The 21,841-nt window shown below is 36.5% G+C and overlaps 1 protein-coding gene across 2 annotated transcripts; it reads left to right on the top strand.

Annotated features, from left to right (window-relative positions):
- Window positions 1-1,107: 1,107 nt before the first annotated feature.
- FAM204A (family with sequence similarity 204 member A) lies at window positions 1,108-21,592 on the top strand. 2 transcript variants are annotated; one of them, XM_059821085.1, is made up of 8 exons: window positions 1,108-1,123; window positions 1,822-2,106; window positions 3,095-3,185; window positions 3,740-3,773; window positions 4,253-4,352; window positions 6,118-6,207; window positions 16,761-16,867; window positions 17,222-21,592. In XM_059821085.1, the coding sequence occupies exons 2-8, from the start codon at window positions 1,858-1,860 to the stop codon at window positions 17,271-17,273; spliced, it is 723 nt and encodes a 240-aa protein (XP_059677068.1). In that variant the 5' UTR covers window positions 1,108-1,123; window positions 1,822-1,857; the 3' UTR covers window positions 17,274-21,592. The 2 variants fall into 2 exon arrangements, with proteins under 2 accessions (XP_059677068.1, XP_059677066.1); XM_059821083.1 differs by having other exon boundaries at window positions 4,250-4,352.
- The last annotated feature ends 249 nt before the right edge of the window (window positions 21,593-21,841 follow it).

The raw sequence follows: 21,841 nt of genomic DNA, 5'->3' as shown, positions 1-21,841 counted from the left end.
CTCTCAGAAGTCTTGATCCTGAGATTTAGTTTTCAACCTGTCAAATCGTCACTCAGAAATGCATCTTCTTACAAATTATTTCAATCACGAAACCTCCCATCTTTCAGACACATTTCAGTGCTAGTGATGTCAGCCTTATCCCCTCATCTTTTTCTTGCAGTTTCTCTGTGCCTCCCTTCCTATTGTTTCTTATAGCCAAGATGTTCTTGCTGAATCATATTCAGGCTGCTCCTAAATATTTGTTTCGCTTGTCTCACCTATGAAAGCTGAAAGGACAAGGTGTAAGAGAATCTTCCAAATAAGCAAGTCCTTTACCGAGTGCTCTGCATAGACTTACTGTTCACCTTTGAAGCACCAAGCACAATGAGTGCTGTTTGGCTCAGCATTCCCGACGAGTTTCTAAGAGCTTTTCCACATTCTTGTAGCGGTTTAAGGAAAATGCGAGCTCTGATGCTGGAAGACAATCCACAACAAACAACCTTGCAAGATCTGGGACCAGCGTTTTTGAGGTTTTCCCTTTACCACATTAATCCAAGACACTAGTGGGAACTTTAGAAGGATTTTTTCCATCCTTGAAGAGTCAGGTTGATGACCCCAGTCATTCTGTCCCAGCATAAATACTTAAGCATTGTATAAATTACAAGGTTTACTTTTTGCCATACTCCTTTATGGCAACTAGGACTGCTGTAAAACTTGTGACCTCTCTTTCTTCCAGAGCGCTGCTGTTAATTCTTACAAAGCCACCTCACTTGCACATGTTGGGCCGTCAGACCCTTCTGGAGCCCTCCTGGGTGCGAGGAAGTTGCTCTGTTACCCCAGAGCAGTCTCACTGCGAGGAGGGGGCCTACGCCCTCACTGCCCCCCAGGAGAAGCCCCTGCCCGGGAAGGCAGCACCTCTTCCCGCGGGGCCCGGGCCGCCCCTCCGCCCCGCCGCCCCGCCGCCCCTCCGCCCGGCACAGGCCGCGCCGCCCCGCCCCGCAGCGCGGCCAAGCCGCTCGCCCTGCCTAGTTGTCATGGAGACCAGAGAGGCCGGGCCCAAGGCAGCAAAGCGCCCGTTGATTGGCTGCGGGGCAGAGTCCAATCGTCGGGTGGGGTGTTCCGGCGGTGCCAAGATGGCGGCCAGGTAAACACGGCTGGGGGGAATCTCGGTGCGGGGGTTGTGGTGAGGGAAGGCGGGGGGTGCGCGGGCCGTTCGGCAGCGCCGTCGGGCTTGCGGGGGACTGGAGGGACGGGAGGTGCCGTCTGCGTTCCCTCACCCTGGCTTGGAGCGGCGTTTCGCCTCGCGTCTTTTCGTCCGGAGCGGGCTGCCCTCGCCTCGCCGGCCTACCCCCTTCCCCGAGCGGGCTCTTCTCTTCGTCCTCCCCCTGCCCGCGGCGGCCGGCGGAGCTCGCCCGTACCTGGCCTTGCTCACCAGGAGGGAGGCGTCGAGGGGAGGCGTTTGCGCTGTCCTGGGAAGCGATCGCGTGGAAGGGCTGGACGTGCTCCCCCTCTGCCCGTGGAGAGAAACAGGAGGCGTTTGCTGCAATATCGCACTTAAACTGAGAGCAGCTATAAACAAATGCGAAGTGACAAAACTTTAAAAAGAGAGCTAATGGCTTTAACCTGTGTACTTAAATCCTCTACTTAACTTCTCTCCGAAATAGTAAGTATTAGAAGTTTTATAACGTGCTTGTCTAAAACATCTCATGATAGCTACTTTTCTCAAGAGAAATTAAAATATTTGTGGTTATGCGTTTTGCTATTTCTACTTCTCTTTTCTGCAGACTGATTATGTCTTTATCTCGGAATGGGTGAGCTCACATAACTGTGGTCTCTTTGCAGTGACTTGAAGTGGCTTGGACTTGTTTAAACTGGAAGATGTGGAGTGGACTGTTACCTCCAGGACTGAATGAAAGTGATGTTGACTTAAGTTCTGATGAGGGAGATAAATCGTATGGTTCCTTTTCCAAGGCAGATGCAGAAGATACTGAAAGAGTTCAGCTTTCTGAATTCCGGGAGAATGGACCTGGAAGTAATGCTGTCGGTGAACCCATTGTGATATCGGTGACAGATGGAGAAAACGAATCTCAAACATGCCCTTCTGGAGTTTCTTTAAATATGTGGAATGTGGGTATCGTTACAAGTCTCCAAATGTCCAGAGCATAAATGCAGCGTACTCAAATTCAAATGGCTAATTTGTAAATTAAATTAACTCAGTATTGACTATGCAATATATACATCTGAAATGAAATAAAATATGATCACAGCGCAGTCATTGTAATTAGATTGTTTCAGGCAGGGTGGACAGGAATTTAGATAGGAAATGAATGTAACTTTTTTTTTTTTCCCCCCTAGTGCAGTTGTGATTGAAGGCACAGCAGGGAGATGTTTGGATAACTATACAATTGCATAAAGACTTGTGGTTTTGGTAGTGTATGGGCTCTGAGCTGCTTCTTAACTGCTTTCTGCATTAGTAAGGATTTACAGCTAAGTCTATCCAGCCACTGTACTGGTGATGCATATCTGCGAAGTAGAGGTCTACCCTTCTGCTTTCTGTAGGGGTTAGTTGCAGGCATTCAGACACATAGTTGCTTATAACATCTTGATTTTCCTGTTGCGTGTAAAGACTGAAAAAAGTAAATATAAACAAAGCAATCTGTGTTTTAGGCTTTTGAGTCAGAATAAGAATTGGCAAAAACTAGTTAACTCTACTCTGTCCATCGATCCATGTAGGTAGCCTGCCATGCAAGGACTACGCTGTCAGTAATACTTGGATTACAAACTACCAGCTAGGCAATAATAATACATTGAATAGCTCAGGAGTGCACAACCAGCAGTAGTTTATTCAGTGTCATGTCCCTTGAGAAAACTGTCTAGTCCTGGAATTTAGAGAGGACAGAGAGTCAGAGAGAGGTGATGAAAGATTAGAGCCAATTCCAGTTTAATGCCATCAGAGTTGGCTGTTCTCAATGAATCAATTTTAATGTAATAGATATAACAAGATACTGTGGATAAATAAGATACTGGGACAACATTTCTCAGCACATTACATAATTTTTTTTAAAAATGGGAAAAAACTTTAAAAATACTGATTCACCTTTTCTTATTCTTGCAGAAATTTGTGGAGCTTCAGAAGAAAAACCGTGAAATAAGAACCCAAGCAAATCAGGGAAACAAAAGCCAAAAAAGAAAGCGCTACAGAAAAGGTGTTTTATATAATTACAGAATTTATTTTCTCAAAATAGAATTAGTATCAAATAAATTGGAAGTGGGATTTGCTGATTTTGGGTGGGTTTTTGGGTTTTTTTGTGTTTGGGGTTTTTTTTACCAAGAATTGAATGCCTGAGTAGATGTAGTCTAGTTATTATCTAGGATTTTATTTTTCCAGTTGTATACAATACTTGTAGGACTAGGTTGTAAATTGCTACTTAAAGTTCAAGTAATGCACTTGTCCCCTTTTTAAAAAGGAGGTAGAACTTAATCAGTTAATACTGATTTATAATTGCTAAGTGTATTTCAGTAATTCTATAAAACATACTTTTGTGTATTCTGGTTAAAACTACTTCACAGATATTGTAGGAGGTTCTTTGTGTGAAAAGTCTTATAGCTGAGTGGTTTAAATCCACATGATCGTTGGGTAAAAATCCTAGTGTGTCAATCTTTCAAAGGAAATGTGACCAATTAGAATTGTGTTAACTTCATTGGATGCTGTAGGGTATTACTGTGTAACGTTGTTTTTTTATTTTTTTTCCCCCCGTAGAAAAACAGAAGAAGAACGATGAAGTGACTAAGAGGTATAACCAGGTCAATGTGATTATCAGAGGTCTGTTTTTACTATCAGGCAAAATGTGTAAAATGCTTGACCACATGCATGGCCAAAGCCTAGCTTTGAACATCATGTAAAATATCTGCTGAAGTTGTTCAGTGTCTCTGTTGGGCAGGCTGAATTTGATTCCAGTGATTGCTTGATGGAGTTTATTGCTTCATTTTAAAAATAACACAAATGTGTTATTTAATGTAACTTAAAATGGACTTAATGTTATTCCTAATGATGTTTTGCATAGAATTGCGTATGAGCTTACTTTCAAGATTGTGGCATTACGCTTACGGAGGGGAAGGAGTAATTAATTTCACTTTCTTTAAAAACTGAAGGGGTGAAAAGAGCATGTCTGCTGAGTGGAAGAATTTCTTTTAGCACTGAAAAGAATATTACAAGTTGTGGAAAGGGAACTGGTTATATTAATGACTTTTTTTTTCTTGTTGTTTTTAGTAGTCAGCAGTTGGCAAATGAAGACAGATGGAAAGAACTTACACAATACTTTGGAATCAATGATAGATTTGAATCACCTGTGGATAGCAGGGCTCCACAAAAGGTGACTGTTGATACAAAAGCAATGTCAGCTTGTACTTGGCAGTAAAAGAACTCAGCCTTAACTGAGACAGGAATAAAACTGAGGCTATTTGAAAGTAAGCAAATGATGAAGTCACTCTGAGAAGGGATAACTTTGTGCACATTTTTAAGGAATTTCCTTTTAGATATCACATAAATAGTACTTGGATTGAAAGGTTGTTTTACTTTTCTTTTGAGACAGTATCCGTGTTTGTTTCCCATCTGGTTTTGTTTCCTATTGTCATGAGAGATGGAAGGTTCATATGCATTGTTTGACTTCTTTTTCTTTAGTTTTTTAGTCGTGTTTTAACTTTAAAGGATTTACTTGATGCATTTTAGTTGACACCAGTGGCCATAGGAATTAGAGGGCCAAACCTACAATACAGTTTTACTGGATTTATACCACATTCCATTCATAAATATTATTGTGTAACTAGTCATATTTGAAATAACTGGTACAATATGATGGACAAGTTAAGAAACTCCATTATATTGTGAGTTCCTTGTAGCACTGTTTGTTCTGTAGTTTTTCTAGTAAAGGCCTGTATAAGTTCTATGACATCAAATGTTCAGTTAGCCTCTTTTATCATAAATTTTGTATTTTTCATTGCCTAAAGTAAGTTTCTGCATGCAAGTCATGACATGTTGTTTGCTTTGTCTGAGTTCTTACTTTTGGTGGTATTTAGTTGTCATTAAACTGCTTGGGATAGATCTGGAATGAGGCCCAAAGTGTTAAAATGAAGATGCTCTCCATGTAAATTCAGAGATTTTATCACTAGTGGAACTTATGTCTCATTAATTTCAGAAAAGACATCTAACAGAATTAGCTATCACTGCAACTTCCAATTGTGCGCTTTTTTTCCAACTTCCACCTGAATAATTCAAGTGCAGTATTTGCAGATCACTGTTTCTTAAGAATTCTGTTTGCTTTTATTTTTTTAAAGAAGTATATGTTATGAAACTGTCAAATGTGTTGTCTTTGGCATCGCTAATATTTAAAACCAGTGAGGCTGTAAACTTCTTTTGTTATGAGAGTGAGTTTTTTGTGAAACACAGAAGTCAGGGCCTACTGCTATGCTACCCTTCTGTATTCCTTCAGAAATTTCCAACTATAAATTTCCAGTTAATACTTACTTTTTATTGTTACATTATTTGTAAATGTCGTTGTTAAACAAGTTATGTTACATTGATCATAAAGGTTTATTTTCTTATTTTCAGAGGTTAAATTCTGAAGCTTTTTCATTGTTTTCCATAGGACTGCTAGAATTTTTAATTTATTAGGATAGTGGAGTGGCACCATGCCAGAACTCAGTTTTTGGATAAAGATAAGATCTTAGAACTGTAACGATACAGTGGTAATTGCCATTCTTCGTGTTACCTGACACATATACTTCACATTTTGTTCAGAAAGCTCCAGGGATGGAAGAGATAAGCCAGATCTTCAGATGAAATTTTATTGTGACAGGCATAAACTAGTCCGTGTAATTTTTTTAACCTACAGTATTATCCTGCATGTAAGGTGGAACTAATGCAATGATTTGTGCTAAGGCAGCCTTTCAGTGAATTCTTAATTATACTGTCCATTACAATACACAGACAAAGTGATTTGTGTTACATAGAAATTACAGGTTTATGCAGTGTCTTAAAGTAAAGAATTTTATGAAAGAAATATTTTTAGAAAGGAGATGCTCCCTTTAAACATGTTATTTCTTTATTTGTCCTAAAGATAACTGCTTTTCTCTTTCTAGTCTGGCCTTGAACTTAGCATAGAGAAGTCTGTGGCTGAAGGTGACATTGATAAGGCCGAGGAGCTGAGTGATAGATTAGCCATTCGTGAGGTAAGTGGGCTATTAACAAAAGCTCTGAGGAAACATTTAGTTTTGTACATCTGTACAAAGTGTCATAACTAAAATAGCATTGAAGATTGTTTGGGGCATCTTTCCTGTTTTCTAAGCAGACTTCTGTCAGTGATGGAAGGATTTTGCGGCTGATCTAGTATTGCTTGAACAGCTTTAGCTATGTATAAGAATTGAAAATACAATCCTGAATGATCCCAAGTAACCTTGCTTTAAAGCCTTCATGCTGACTCCACGAGTCAGAGGAGTCAGTAACTAGTCATCTATATTGAGCTTTTGATTTTTCTGCATGTCGCAAGCCAAGAAAACAGCAGTAGGATGTTCCCTGTGCCTCAGATTTTTCTTTGCATTCCCTCCCCAATAAGCTTGGGAAGCCTGAAGAAAGGTAGAGATGTAGCAAGCTTAGAGCAAGACATGCCCAAATAAGGACAGATATAAGTAAACTTGTGCGCCAGTGCGCTTTTTTTTTCCTGTGTATTCATGTGATCAGGAGTTGATGGCTGGAAGAATTCTGAAGAAGAATGGGAGCAGATGGATGTCAAACATATTGCTGTAGCCCCAGAATGATGTTTATAGAATGAATGAATATTTTTTTATGTTGTGATCATTTTTAGTATATAAATGCATATCTAAAAAAAAAAAAAAAAAAAAATTTAAAAAATCCAGGTGAGAGAAACTCCATTTTTTCAAGATGTTGTCTTGTTAGTTGGTGTACCTGGATAATTTTATGAAGGCTGGGCTGCTCTTCGCTACAGAAATTGGACCCTTTAAATTTCTATGTAATGCTGAATGAATACTTAAGCTTGTGAGGAATCTATCAGATACCTCTGGTAATTGCGATTTCATATAAAAAATAGTTAAATTTGGTGCACATATGGTAGGTGGTAGCAGCTGAAGTACGTAACTGAAATCCATGAAGGCTGTTATGCCCACTGTTACTTGTGCGTGGGGGAGAAAATGCAAAGGAAGAAAATTAGGATAAAAAGATAGTTGGAATAGTTTTGAATCCAGTTAAGAAAAAATAACTAAATAAGTACTATTTGAGGTGAGTGGAGAATCTATAATTTAAGTAATCTGATTTATGTAATTTAAATGATAAATATTCTAGATTTATATTAGAAATTAATTACATACTTTTTGCTTTCTTTCCTCTATCTTGCATATTCTTCCATCTTCATAGAGGTAATGGGAAATTTCTGTCCACTGTATATATTAGCAAAATTCAAAGGTATTAGAAAAGGATTAAGAAAGGAAAGACAAATTCTGAATACTTTTCACTCTCATACAAATATTTTAAATGTTTCCTAAGTACAGGGTTTCAAGCTAAGCTGTAATGTAAAATTGCAGATATAAATCTGTTTAATGCAATATAATACAATATTTTGATAGCTTTAAAAGCAGATGGCTTTTGAAATGGGAAATACAGTTCTCGGGGTTCTCTAAGGTTAGGTAAAACTAACTGTTCCTCAGTGCATGTAAGAACACAATCATTGAACTCCTACATTTAGTCACTCAGGGCAGTTTCTAATGTCTAGACTCTTCTCTGCCTTTTCACCAGTGATCACAAAACTTCAATCAGCGAAGATAGCAGCTACTGACAGTGATAGGAATGGGTCCTTATGTTCCCTTTAAGTCTGACCAGCTTGTCACTGTGATACTGTTATATTACCTTTCATGTGTACAACATAAAGAACACTTGGCTGTTCTCCTTCACAAATGTCATTATCCCATCTACTCCAAAGTGGTTAGAGTATCATAATCAATAAAACATACTGCGGTTCTAATGCAAATTGTTTGACTGTAAAAACAAATTAATGTAAAGTTTTAAGGTTTTGTAATATTTATGATAAACTGTTATCTGATTTTGGTAGCCATGGGATTGTACAACATCTAGCATATCCCAGGTGCTACAGCAGTGTATTACTATTTGTGGAACATTAGCTCCAAATTGTTGACTTTCAAATATTAGCATGTTGTAATTCTGAAAACAAAATGCTTGAAACATTATTAGTATTCACAGCCTTGACTTGGTTTTGGTTAAGTGGGTTTATCTGAATAAATAGTATGTTGAAAGAAGGAAAACTCAAATGACTCTGGCTTGCTCTCATGAGGAGTTCTGTCGAGGCAGAATCCACATGAATTCACTGGGGTTCTCTACTGTTGTAAAGCTGTGCTACATTACCCACTGCAAGATTCATTTTTCTTTGTGATTTTTAAGAAGCTGTATTTTTTTAATGGATCTTTCAAAATACTTTTTGTTCTAAGGAAATCATTGTAACAGTGACTAATTCCAATTCAGTGAAGAGCTATAGAGAAGGATTTTATTATGGAAGAGGTTGATTCAAAAATAATGTTTTGCATACAAGTACAGTTAATAAAATACTGTTTTCATATTGTGTAGTATTGATTGATTGAATCACTAATTTCCTTCTCCTTGCAATTTAAAGAAATGTCCCTTTTAAAACTAATTTTACATAATACGTCTTGAAAGTGAGTTAATTTTTAAAGTATGTGGCTATTTGTATCCCTCTAACTTCCAAATGCAACATAACACTGTGAAGTCGGGCATGAAACTATACTGTGACTGTGTTGAAGTACACCACTTCTGAAGTCTAGAGAAATAAGTGGATGAATTACTGTTCTCTTATCTCAACTTCATCTTTTTATGTATAGTTTTAATTTTTCTTGAGCAATGTTGCAGGGTTGGGGGCAGGGAGTGTATGAGAAACAGCTGCCTTCTGTTTGGGGTGCAGCCCCCCTTGCAGCCATGTGAAAAATGTTCAGTGGGTAGGTGTTCTTTTTGAAATCAGGTGTATGGGGTTTTAATCAGCACCATTTTCTTTTGCAAGAAGCAGTGACTGGAACCTGCTGATAAAGCTTTTGCTTTGAGGCACAGATCCCAGAGTTCTTAAAGCCGTTTCCTGCCTTAATAAGTGAAACTAATTTTTGATGTATAACATTTATAAGCCTGTGAAACTGATAGGGCAGCTTCAGTATTTAGAAAAATGAAGCCAAAAATAAACAGATGATGAGAATAGGCAGTAAAAACGTCTTAAAAAGCAAAGGAATGCCAAAATGATGCTGTCAATATGCTATCACTATGACACAGCGAGAAAAGGTTTTTAAAATCAGATTCCTTTAAAATCAGTGATGATTTAGGCAATATGCATAATCTAGCAGCTGTGAGTGGATCACTGAAATTTATGTCCTAAAAACCTAAATGATACTGCTTCAAGGTTTTGGGTCTTCTGGTTTCCATGTGGTTGGTACTTGTTGCAGATTCTTTAAGGAAAATGTCATTGTACTGCTGTAAACGAGGCTTTGGGCAGTATATTATTTGTTGCTTTCTTCTGCTTTGACACATAAGCACGAATGCTCATTTTAAAACACAGCTTCTTAATCTAGTAGCATTCAAGGTTTTAGACTTGAGTGTTAGAATGTGGATCTCTTATGCGTGAGGCTCTGTATTTACTAGTGACTGCATGTGTGGATTCATATGTAGCTTTTGAGACTAGCTAAAAATGTGTTACCCTTTTTTTATTGGCAGTTGCACTTCTATTAAAAAGTGAATTGTACTTATGTGATGATGATGGTGATAGTCAGTCTAACCTCTTGGCAAACCTCACTAAAAAGTATTACCACTTGTCTCCTGTTGTCATCTTAGTTTGTGGACTAGCAAAGTGATTGCAGTTAGTTTGGGAGTTACCAGGGTAGCAGATCTCTTGCTGAAGCATCCTTGGCCATCCCCACAGCATGTTCTCTTGTGGGGTGTTACGCTTCACTAAGAGTTCTAGTGATCCTGAAATTCTTGACTGTGTTATTTTATGTATGAGTGAAAATCTTCCTGAAAGAATGCGGGCATTATGTTGTACAGAATAATTTAGGCCATGAGTAACTCTGCTGCTTTAGCTAGACTGCTTCTAGAACCCAGTCTAGCCTGAGCATCTCAGTGCTATGGTGCAGTTACCATATATAAGATCAGCACTCCTTTGATAAATTTGTGTCGAGCAGCAACATAACGTAGGTGGGTCATACTGCTTAATCTTAATTCACTGTGGATTTTTAAACATGATGTTAGACTGTATTACTTCTGTAGTAACTACAACATAGTACTATTAAATAACTAGTAATTCACTGCAATGTGCATGGTATAATATGCACAGTTAAGGTTTATTATTGTAATCCAGTTGCTGCCTTTGTTATAACATTCCAGGGCTTTCAGCATTGGCAGAGAGTCCTTCATGTTTTAAAGTTCTTCTTTTAAAATGTAGAATGGCATACTTAAATGCAGCGTTCAAATAATAGCTTTAAGGATGACATGTTCAACTTGAGAGATGCCAACAGAAATGTTAATATTAGCGTAGGACTTGCCCAAAAAATTCTGAACCTTTTAGAATGAAAGTTGTTGAGAGAATGAAGTTTATGTGGACACTTAGCTGGGCTGAGATAAAATGGTTTTCTTGGTGATGCTCTAGGATAGGGTAGTTGAGATTTAATGGTACCAGATACTTGGATATGTAGCTGGCAACAGACACTTGGAATTATGTCAACTTTTCTAACGCTTCTGAAAAACCTTTTTGGGATGATATCTTGAAGTGTACTTTAATTGTTCCTACTGTGTCTGTGGGAATCTGCCTAGACTTTTTTTTAAGAATACATGTTGATAAATCAGCACTGTGCATAGTTGGAGGTGTTTATCCTTTTGAGTAAGGATAGTATGTGGAAATATCTGGTAATATCACTTTGCTGTAGCTCAGTTTCAATTTGGAGTGATACCTGTAAAAGTTCTTTTCCTAATCAAACCAAATAACTTTAAAAGATTCCCCCCCCCCCCCATATGTAAACCTGAAAATATTTTCCAAGCTTTTTTCCCCTAGAGAAAGAATTTTTCATAGCGCTTTTGTACTCAAATCACTGTTTGGTGTCTCAAGAAGCAGAATGCAGATTTCTTATGGCTCTAATATTCCGAGAACTAATCTGTCTAAACCTCAAACTTTGCATTTGCTTGTGATTTTTGTGTTAACTGCCTGGTAGGTAGGTGCCACATTGTCTAAGAGCGCGTTAGCCTGAGGGCTGTAACTTGAACACGATAAAATAATCTTGACCATATTAGACTTACCTGTCAAAAGGAACTTCTAAAATATTTTGTAATTTAGTGTGCTAAATTACTGGGGTAGTTGTCAGTCTCTAAATAGTGCAGGCTTTTTGACAGCACTGTTCCTAAGTGCTTAGCATAGTGGCTTCTGGGATTTTGGTGAAACTCTTTTTAAAAGCTGTAATTTATAGGGAAACTATGGTATTGTAATCAAGCTTAAATGAAAGAGCTACATCATAATCAACAAAATTAATTGACTATTCACTGGGATGTCATTCTCAGTTTACTGCAAGATCAGTCCTGGTGTTGTCTTCAAAATTTGTTGCATCAGTTTTGATCATTTTCTAATGATCAAATTAGTATCTGTTGTCTGTAAGTAACTTCTAGTTATATTATTTAGAATAGGGAGTACACGAGCAAGGTTGTATGTCATAACCATTGAGAACCGTTCTAGAAGCTGTTTTCCATTTGAATATCTGAGTAGGATATGATTGATCGTGAGGTCACACACATTACTGTTTCAGATGGACAGGTTGTAGCGCTTGATGCTCTTCTGTTGGTAAAATAGTTTCATTTCTAAATTCTGTGCAACAGTCACATTTATCATAGTGCTTTTAGGTACCTGAAGAGATTGATGCAATTTTATATGGAATGTAACCAAGCACCAATTAACTTGAAAGTCTTGCCTATTGAAGGAGCCGGGGGGGGGGGGGGGGGGGGAAGAGTTTATTTTTTATCTCTGAAGGATTTTCTTTCTACCACTTAGCGGAGGTGCTTCCAAATATCTCTCTTCACTGAGGTTGTTTTCTTTTAACCTTTGGAACATGGCAGGGTTATCACCTAGAATTACATTCTTATGCTCCCTTAATTATGTATATCTTTTCCTTAACAAACCTTAAAAAAAGATTTCAGATGTTACAAGTCTAATTAAAGAGACAGACAAAGCACAGTTTATACTGTAGATTTTTTCTGCAGTTCAATTAATCAGCATGTTTTCTCTTTTAATTAAAACCATTTTAGTAAATTAAAGCCCACAGCAAAACACATATATAATTTGTTTGTAATTAGCTCTTAATTGGTGGTAGTTGAAGCTTAGCACCCTTGGTTTCTTTCTTCATGATTGCCATTTTATTAGCAGCCAGTCATTAATTAATCTTTTTTTCTAATTAGCTTATAAAACTGTTGATGGCACATTATTGTAAATGTGATTTTAAGTTCAAAGCTTGTTAATAAGCTTTCTTACTTAGAAGAACAGAGATAAAGAAATTGCTGAAAACAGTACTACAGTTCTTTTTTTAAAACTGCCTTTCTTATAAGGGGGCTGTGTAAAGCATCTAACAGCTTATAGTTAATTTTTTAATGCTGTGTTTTCTCATGAATGGAAGAAGTTACTTGCATTTAAATGTTTAAATCTAGCAGAGCTTCGTATTAGAACAGTTTTCTGTCCTTGCTCCATTACGGTGTCATCCAAATATAATTTGATGTTGTAATACACAGCATAAAAATACAACAAAGGTATTACAAATTTTACAGTGGAAGTTGAGCACATCATTGAAAGGGGACAATTTTCACTGCAAAATCCACTCGGTATTCTTGTTTGCTTTATATATTTTATATACGTCAGCAGTGGATAACATTCCATAACATAAAAGGAGAAAATCATTGCTAAAGGCAAGCCTGAAATAACTAGATTCATATTTGATGAGAAGCTGTAACACTGTATTAAAAGGCTTTTTGGCATCTCTGGTATGATCATAGGATATTTCAGGACCTGTTAGAATATAGATGTTTTGTTAGAGCTTCTGTAGGTTTAGCATGTTGTATATCATATGTATATATTTCTGGAGCAGTCCTTGAATCTGTTGTCTTGTCACTTATATCATTCAGCGTCTATATTGCACAGTGCTATCTTAATGAAAAGTCTTTGCTTTATAATATTTAATGTTAAAAGTCTTGATTTTCAACAAACTTTCTAGAAGTTTCAGTAGATTCTGTTGCAAGTTAATAAAAATGTTTACTCTTCTGCCTGAACTTTACATACTATTTCAACTTCAGCCATTTCTTTGCTTGTTTTAAAAGTGTTTTATGATGCTGTGCAAGAAACACTAGAAAGGGATAGCTGACAAGGAAAAAATTAAAAATTGGATAAAAAGTAAATGAATAATGTCATATTACTAAAAAGATGAGAGGCTAATTTGTGCCGACTTTTTGCTAATTTTGTTCAAGCCTCAAAATGAGGAGCTGTCACCCGTTCTGTGTAGCGCTGATGACAGTGCCAATGATCCATGAAATAAGCTGCCGCTGGCTTTGTTCTGATAAGAATGAACAAATCTGCACAATGTACGGCTCCCAGAATCTCATTTTCATACTTGCATGCAGGCTAAAAGAAATAAGCTGTTTGCAGGCTTGATTAATCAGACATTTGAGGGTTTTTTGTCTCTTTGATCTCTTTCGTCTCCTAGGTAACTTGCTTGACATTAATGTTGAGCTTGAGTAAAGACAATCAGGAATTGTAGACCAAACTGATATAAAAATTAAAGACCTTAACACTTTAAGTACTCCAGTAATGGTTCTGCTTTACTTCAGAAAACATCTGTTTTCATTTAATTAAAGAACAAAAGAGAATGGCATAAATATTTTTCATAGAGACCTGTTATTCTATAAAAAGTTGGAAGTATGATAATTGGTATTTTTAAATAAATGCCTTGAAACTGTTCAAAAAGAAGCAAAGCTTCAGAAATTTGTTACAAGGTAACAATTTCAGATGAGTAGAAAATTTATGAAAAATAACGGATAAGGAATTTTCATTTATGCCACATTAAACATCTAGAGTAAGATATTTGACATGATTATTGGCCAACTTAAAAACGGAAGGGTCTTTGCCTTTTAGAAACTAAGTTGTTTTTTAAGTTTTTCCTAAAAATATATATATTGTGTTACAAGGATGAACCATTATATCAGCTTTACTACCCAATATGATTTACACACTTTAAACCTGTAAAATTGAAAGGAATTTAAAAAAAAAAAATGTCGCAGTGCGTTTGCTTGAGGTTATGCAGACGCTTTTACAAATCTTCCAAGTGGCTGTAAAGATGAATGCCTCAAGGGTCTAGCCAGGGCCCTGCTTTTCCAACCAGCTAAAGCCCTTATCTTAAATCCAAGCAAAGTACCATTAATCTTTTTGAAAGACCTTTTATGGCTTTTAATATATCCCAAATTAGAACATTTTACACCCTTGGTTCCTGAAATATGGTGATAAAAAGCCTTTAGAGCTTAATTTTCCTTACTGCGTGCTCTGACCAATTTGCAGTTCTTTGTGATAATGTTTAGACACCTTAATTAAAATGCAGCAAAATATTGGATGTTCTATATGGAAAATGCTGATACTTTGACTACACAAGAAATTGTTGTATATATTTTTATTCATGCTTTCTTACTTCTTTTAAGATTGTATTTTATTGAGTTATCTGATGACCTGAAATGGTTTTTTTTAATGTAAAACCCATTGACCAAGCTTTTACGAATTTCTTTTAGGGGACGGGGGAAGTGAAGATGCATGTCGGGGTGTGGGTGGGAGCAGAAGACATTTAATCTGACTAAAATGTTTGTGTGTGTTTATATGTGACGCATTTGTTTTCATGTCTCGAATCTAACTCTCTGTAGCCTAGAAATGATAACATTAATGCTGCAAAATGTTTATCCTTTTATTTCCACATACACTACAGAGGATCTTATTATTCCATTTTTTCAAAGATGGAAGAACTTGTTCTGTCTTCCAGGAAATACAGATCAAAAGATTTTTCTGCAGCACTTGTGTAGATGTCACTTGTGTATATTTGTATGTGTATAACTGTTCAGTAGGCCACTAGAATCTATTTTAAGGAGATGCTGTTATTCATCACATAGTAAGAGTTAATTTTCAAGTATGTTAGGAGGAAAAATACAGTTCAGAAATGAAGGCATGGTTCTGCTGATTGACTGACTTCAGCCATCAGATTGCTCTATTTTGTAAGCTAATAATTAGTCCTGTTTCAATTAACAAGTAAACATTTTTTGAATATTTTAGGTGAGTTTTCTTAAGCATTTTTATACTGCAAGTATATTAAAGTTAATAGATGCCCTTAAATATTAAGAGAATGCAAGTAAGAGAATGTTATGTTCTAGTCTTTGACTTGAGATTTGGAAGTTCAGATGTTGGCATTGAATTACTGATTATTTGGAAAGGTAGTGCTCAGGGCAAAAATTATGTAGCTAATACAAACAAGCAATTCATTTAGCCAAAACAGCTACAAACTGTGGTGTGGACAAACAGGTTTTCTACCTATCCAGTCCAAACCCACTGAAGTTAACTAACATGTTTCTGACTGGATATTCTAAATTTCCCCAAAATGTCACGGGGAACATGACAAGAGGGGCATAGGAGACCCAAGTGAAAGAACACTGCTTAACACTTTGGTTAAAGTCCCATTATAAATGGTAATACACTTCAATAATCTGCGGCACCTATACAAGCAATTCTTATTTACTCTGACACACGTTTTATCCAGGTAAGATGAGAGAACTCAAGAACGCATCATCAGGTGTAGCTTTTGAGACTAAATTCTTCCATAATTCATAATTTAGTTGCAGATAATGTCAAGTCCTGACAGCACTCACAAAACGTAACTACAATGAACAAGTTATGAATGCTTATTAAGGAAAATAATCTGGTCATAGTTCACACTACCTTCTTCCATGTTTTTTGCTTTATTGGTTTTTTTTTCCCCCCTTGACATTCACTAAAGTGAACTTAATTCTCACAGTGTGAATAAGTTTATGAAAGTAAAGTAGTATTCACCTACAACCTTATTTGAAAAGCATGCATATTATCACACTAAATCTAAAAGCTGGTAACGTGAAGACTAAATGCCAGATGGACTCTAAGGACACTGCTTCATTTACATTCTGGACAGACTGATTAAAACATGACTACTGGTACTACTGGAAAATGTGTGGTAGTAGCAGTTCTTCCTGTATAAAACTGTCTTTTTGGGTGGTTTTCATATTGGTAAGTCCTGATACTATTGTGTTAGCACAGCTGAGGTCACAGACTGGCCTTAATAACTGAGGCTGCATGTGTGGGTATATCTATGTCTATATATTTTTTTAAAAAACAAACAAACAAAAGGATCTAGTGGGCTATTGCCCTTTGCTTTTATTCTTGAAAACAAAGCATTTGGTGAAAAGGATTGCTTGCCCCAGGATCCCACTCCTCTCTATTTCTCTCGCGACATTCTTGCTTGTCTGATCTAATAGTACAGCATCAGCCTAGTATTTGAAAGATATTAAAATATCTATGGACTTTTAGAAACAATATCAGACCAAGTGATTTGTGAGGCTTAAATTTCCTATGAGCTATTTGCATCTATTCCGTTTTACTTTGTTCCTTTTTATATCTTAGCTTGGTGTGAAAATTGCCAAAGCTGCTGCTTGCCGCAACTTTGTAAAAGCCAAGCAAGAAGCAGAGGCTGCCCAAGAAGCTCGAAAGAAAAAGAAACTTGCTTGGGGGTAAGTCATTTGAGTATGGAATTAAAGATTTGTGGTTTCATTGTATTGTATATACTTAGTGCCAATCTCAGTTAAATGTTTCCTTAGTTGAAATAGGCTTGTGCTAATCTTATTTGTTTAGTTTAACCTTGTTGGGTTTGGGGGTTTTTTTGTGGGGTTTTTAGCAGTGTATCAGACTTAACTACAGAGGCTTTACCAGAATTAATGTATTGCTTATATGGCTACATTTGCCTTCATGTCTTTATTACAGTATAAAAAAAAAAGTTTTTACTTTTGTTGTTATTAGAATAGTATGGTTGAATACCTGAAACACATGCTTGTGATTCCTAACATGGTTTTTGTGCTGTATTTCAGATTTGAAGCCAAGAAAAGATGGGAAACAAAAAGCAACATGGGATACATGTAATCCATCCTGTTTTCTTCAGGAGTCAAATACCTGTTTTTTATTTGAAGAATCTTTGTGGGTGACTTCCTAAATCTAAACACAAAAAAACCCCCAAAACAAAACCCAACACATCAAATTCCTTGTACTTCTGTTAATGCTGTTAAACTTCACTATCTTGTTTTGGTGCTCTCTTATAATGTAGCAAAAATACTATCTAACCATCAATGCTATGTTAAATATAGTATTTTTCTCCAAATATCAAAATCTAAGATAATGCATTGTAGAATCCATTTGGAGTCTGGTAAAGAACTCTCTTGGACTAAAATACTTGGTCCAAATGTGTTCTGTGCTGCACTGCAGTTAAAATAATGCATGGGTATAAGGAGAGGGATAAGTGTTCTTGCTGAGGTTATACAGACTTAATGTAGTCAGCACTACTTTTCTGATTGCTTGAAAATTTGGGGGGCACTAAATAAAGAAAAGCAAACCCACCATACTTGTTTAAACACCAGTATTATTTATGCATTTATGGGCTTAGTAAATACAAACAGAAAAGAATGGCTGACAAAGTCCATCCTCCCTCTCCTGGGAGGATCTGGTACTATTTGTCGTGTCCTGGTGCCATGTTCTTCAGAATACTTCAAATTCCCATTTTCCTTTCCTTTCTGAAGAACTCAAGTGTTAAAAGTCCCAGTTTCTTTGAGCAGATAAAATATAGAATATGTATCTTGAAAAATACCTGAAATGTTAATGTTGTGCAGTTAGCTGCACCCAAGAAACAAATGCAGATTTTACTCCAAGTCAAATGTTTTACAGATCAATTAGGATTTGAATGTTGGTTATAAGTTTATAACAAGAATTAATGTTTCTTCAGAATTGTTCTCAGTGAAAAGTAAGGACATATTCAGAAGTAATAACTTTTCTCCCTGAAGGTCTTCCATATATGTTTAGTCACCACAATGCCTGAATTGAATTGGTAATGTAAATGTCAGTTATTGTTAACCAAGATTAATGTGTTTCAGGCCAAAGGTATGGTATTAGCGTAATGGTGATTTACTATGTAAGTACTTGAGGCTAAAACAACTTGCCAACAAACAGCAATTTGAAGTTTTACGGCACCAATTCGAAGAGTTTAGGTTTGCAGGCCAACATGGAATAGTGCATTTTTGTTCATTAGCCCTCAGGATGTTTGATTCTTTTTTAGCAGAACATTGTATTTCTTTCACAAATATGAGAGTTTGCAATATGGTAATCTGCAGTTAACTGTAATTAGTTATGATGACAGAGTTAAATACAATTGCCAGGATTGTAAATCAGGGGCCAAACAGGTTTCTGCAGTGTAACATCATAAATCTCACACTATGGTCTACAAACTACATGAGCTTTAGAAACTTTGGTGTGGAAGGAAGCAAGTGATATCTCTTAGTAAAGTGATTATAAAGGTAAATTGCATGTTTACTTGCGTAAACAAACAAACAGATTACCCTATGAACTTTCATTAAGATTTTTCTCAGTTCCAAATGTTCCTGTCCTGTTGACCTTTCTGCTTGTTATATGTTGAAAAGCAGGACGATGCTGGCAATTTTGTGCTGACAACATCAGCAGTATTCCATTAAACGTTTAGAAGTAGCTTGTATTAAAAAGATGCTATACGTTTTCTTGTAGTAGTTGCGCTTAATAGTAACAGTATTCATTAGTCAAAGATCTTGATCTAATTGTAAGGATCAGTGCTGTTTGATGTAAAAATGTGCTTTAAAAGAAATCCAAACTGTCAAAGTGGTCTGAGAACTTGCCACATTGTATTTGTCACAGCAGTGCATACCCATCCACCTCTAATATTTTTCACTTAAAGTAACTGATTAGTTTTATGTTAGGCCATTAATAATGTAACTGTTTAGGAAGTATGCAGAATATTTGCATTGGGTTACTTGGATGATGAATTTAAAAATGATCACATTTCAAGTATTTTCATCTACCTAAAGTATTCGCTTAGAATATTAGTTAATTCTGAGAATTATACCATGTTCAAAAAAAACCCTGATTAACAAGGAAAATACAAAAACCTAATATGGCTTTATAGAGATCATCTAAATACATAATAAATGGACACATAACTGTACCTGTAGTATACATCCTCTTAAATTGCTGATCTGATTCTAAGATGTCTTGCATTCCTGACACTACTTTTCTTGTAGTTTTGGTCTGTGCTGTGAATTTTGGCCAAACAAGTAAAACTGCGTTCTGAGATTTAAATTTTCCTGGTTTTTAACAGTGTTAAAACAATACAAATGCTTGTTTCGGTTAACTGAAGCCTTTTTTAATCAGCTTAAATATATAATCTGTTATACTGAACTAAATCTGAGATGTAATAATAATTCTTTCAGCAAATGAAAAGTTTATACTATCTCCTCGTCTGACTGAAATTATGTATCTAGAGGAATGTACTTAAATTACTTATTTCGGTACAAATCTGTTGTGAAGCCAAATATTTATTAGGAGCTCATTTGATGATACCCTGAGTTGGGCAACAGTTAAAAGGCAGCCTAGCCTAAGCTCCTTCCTACTCCTCAGAGCCTTGAAAAACCCAAATGCAAGCACTAGTTTTGCCCCAGGTTTTTTCTCCACCACAGTTTTGTATTTCTTCCACCTATAGTCATAGTACTGTCTTGGATATCCCGAGTAGTCTTAAGTCATTTGAGGAAAAATCTCATAGCTTCCCAGTGCAAGGGGAATGTCCTCTCACAATTATTCATTGTTCCTTGAACAAGGGCTCCTGTCTTGAGCTACCTGGCCTGATCAAAGCTAGCTCTGTTAGGTGCCAAACATTGCCAGTAAGGCCTCTTAACTAAGTTTATTACTCAGGTACTATAACATAGTGAGGTGGTTAGATTACTTTTGGTTTTACAGTAGACTTCGTCGATGTCAAGTTGATGGCTCTGTGCACTGTTTCACTGAGCAGTGTAGGCGCTCTTTTTTGTACACTTCTCACTCACGTGGGTATCATACTTTTTTATTTCAGCTCCCATCTGGGGATAGTCCAGACTCACATTCTTGCAATTCTATTGCGTTCTAAGTCCTACACAATCGAGAAATAAATTGTTTATCAACTCCTGTGATAAACTACAGCCAGTTTGAAGTTTGACAGCAGCATATTCATACAATTACTAGTATTCCTTAATACCGCATTCCTGAGCTTCTAAACCAAAGAGTGGCTGCAGGGACAGTTTGACAGATAAAAACATATATAGTTGTTAGAGTTTTAATAGTTTTTTGCCTGCAACCATAACCTGTATCATTATTTTTTTAGTTTAATTCTGTTGGACAAGTTTCAAAGATAAATATGGTGTGTAATAAGCCTTTGCAACCTCTAATTTGTGAAGGAGTGTCTGTCCAGTTAATACTTGCTCATTGAAGCAAGGGGTTTTGAAATAGCTCAAGTACGAACTGTAATTACTGATGTCTGTTTCCTATTCACCTATGGCTTCTGGCATTTGATCAAAAAATGTAATGTATTGCTTAATCTCAGAGCATTCCCCACTTCCAAAAATATTTACTTCATGAGAACGCTGCAGCACTAAATGACCTCAGATTTTTATTTGGCATTGATCATTGGACTTGATGATCTTACAGGTCTTTTCCAACCTTAATGATTCTGTGATATCTAGTTAATCCACCAACAAGTATTTTTCCTGTTATTTTCGGATGTTGGTAATTCAGATATGCATGTATTTATAATGTACCTCTAACGCAAACTCAAAGCATTTTAAAATAAGTTTTAGATATCTTAATAATAGGGTGGGGTTTTTACTTCACAAATGGGGTGACTAAAAAAAGGAATACAAAGGTTGAGCAATTGATGTGAGGGCAAACTGCAACCTGGCAGCAAAGTGGCAAATGGAATTTTGTGGTTTGTGTGCAGTTTGTCATAGCTGGAAATAACATGGAGAAAGAAGTCTTGAACAAATGTGAGGCAGGTACCTAAATCTCTTTGAAAGCCATTGGGAATTCAGTACCTCATTAACATCTGTCCTACTGAGGGAGTAAAAAAACTTGAGATATTGAATGCAGATGTTCTAAGCATCACAAGAGTAAGTGGAAGCCCTAATTTCATTTGAGAAAAGTTGTCATCTTGTTGAAAAATGCCTGCATTGCTTTGATCTGCCTCCAGCTGTGTTTATTATACCATCAAATCTTGTCTTCCTGGTTCTCTTGCAACTGTGTGTAACAGAGTTGAGAGTTTTTCTATTTCTTTGCTTAGAATCAGACCTGGAATATAACATGTTCTCCTCAAAAAGCATATGAGTTAAATGGATACGAATAAATGTAAACAGCCAACTTACTATATGTATAGCTGTACGTATTTTGTATGTGATGGTTCTTATCATGCTCTTTCTTTGAATATGTTCATAAATATGATGGGCACCATCTGAGGAAGGAGAAAGCTATTTGCAGGGAAAAGACAGCATCATGCCAAGATGTTGGTTTAGTTGTAAATCAGAGAAGCATGCCAGTTACTGAATCATCATCCTAACTTAAATAGTACATTCATTTCTCTTGGAGTTTCCCAGGTATGCTGACTGCTTGGCTCA

This window comes from Gavia stellata, chromosome 9 (assembly GCF_030936135.1).
Source record: "Gavia stellata isolate bGavSte3 chromosome 9, bGavSte3.hap2, whole genome shotgun sequence".
In the NCBI taxonomy this organism is placed as follows: Eukaryota; Metazoa; Chordata; class Aves; order Gaviiformes; family Gaviidae; genus Gavia; species Gavia stellata.
The sequence above is the reverse complement of the archived record's forward strand: the minus strand, read 5'-3'. Positions and strand labels throughout refer to the sequence as shown.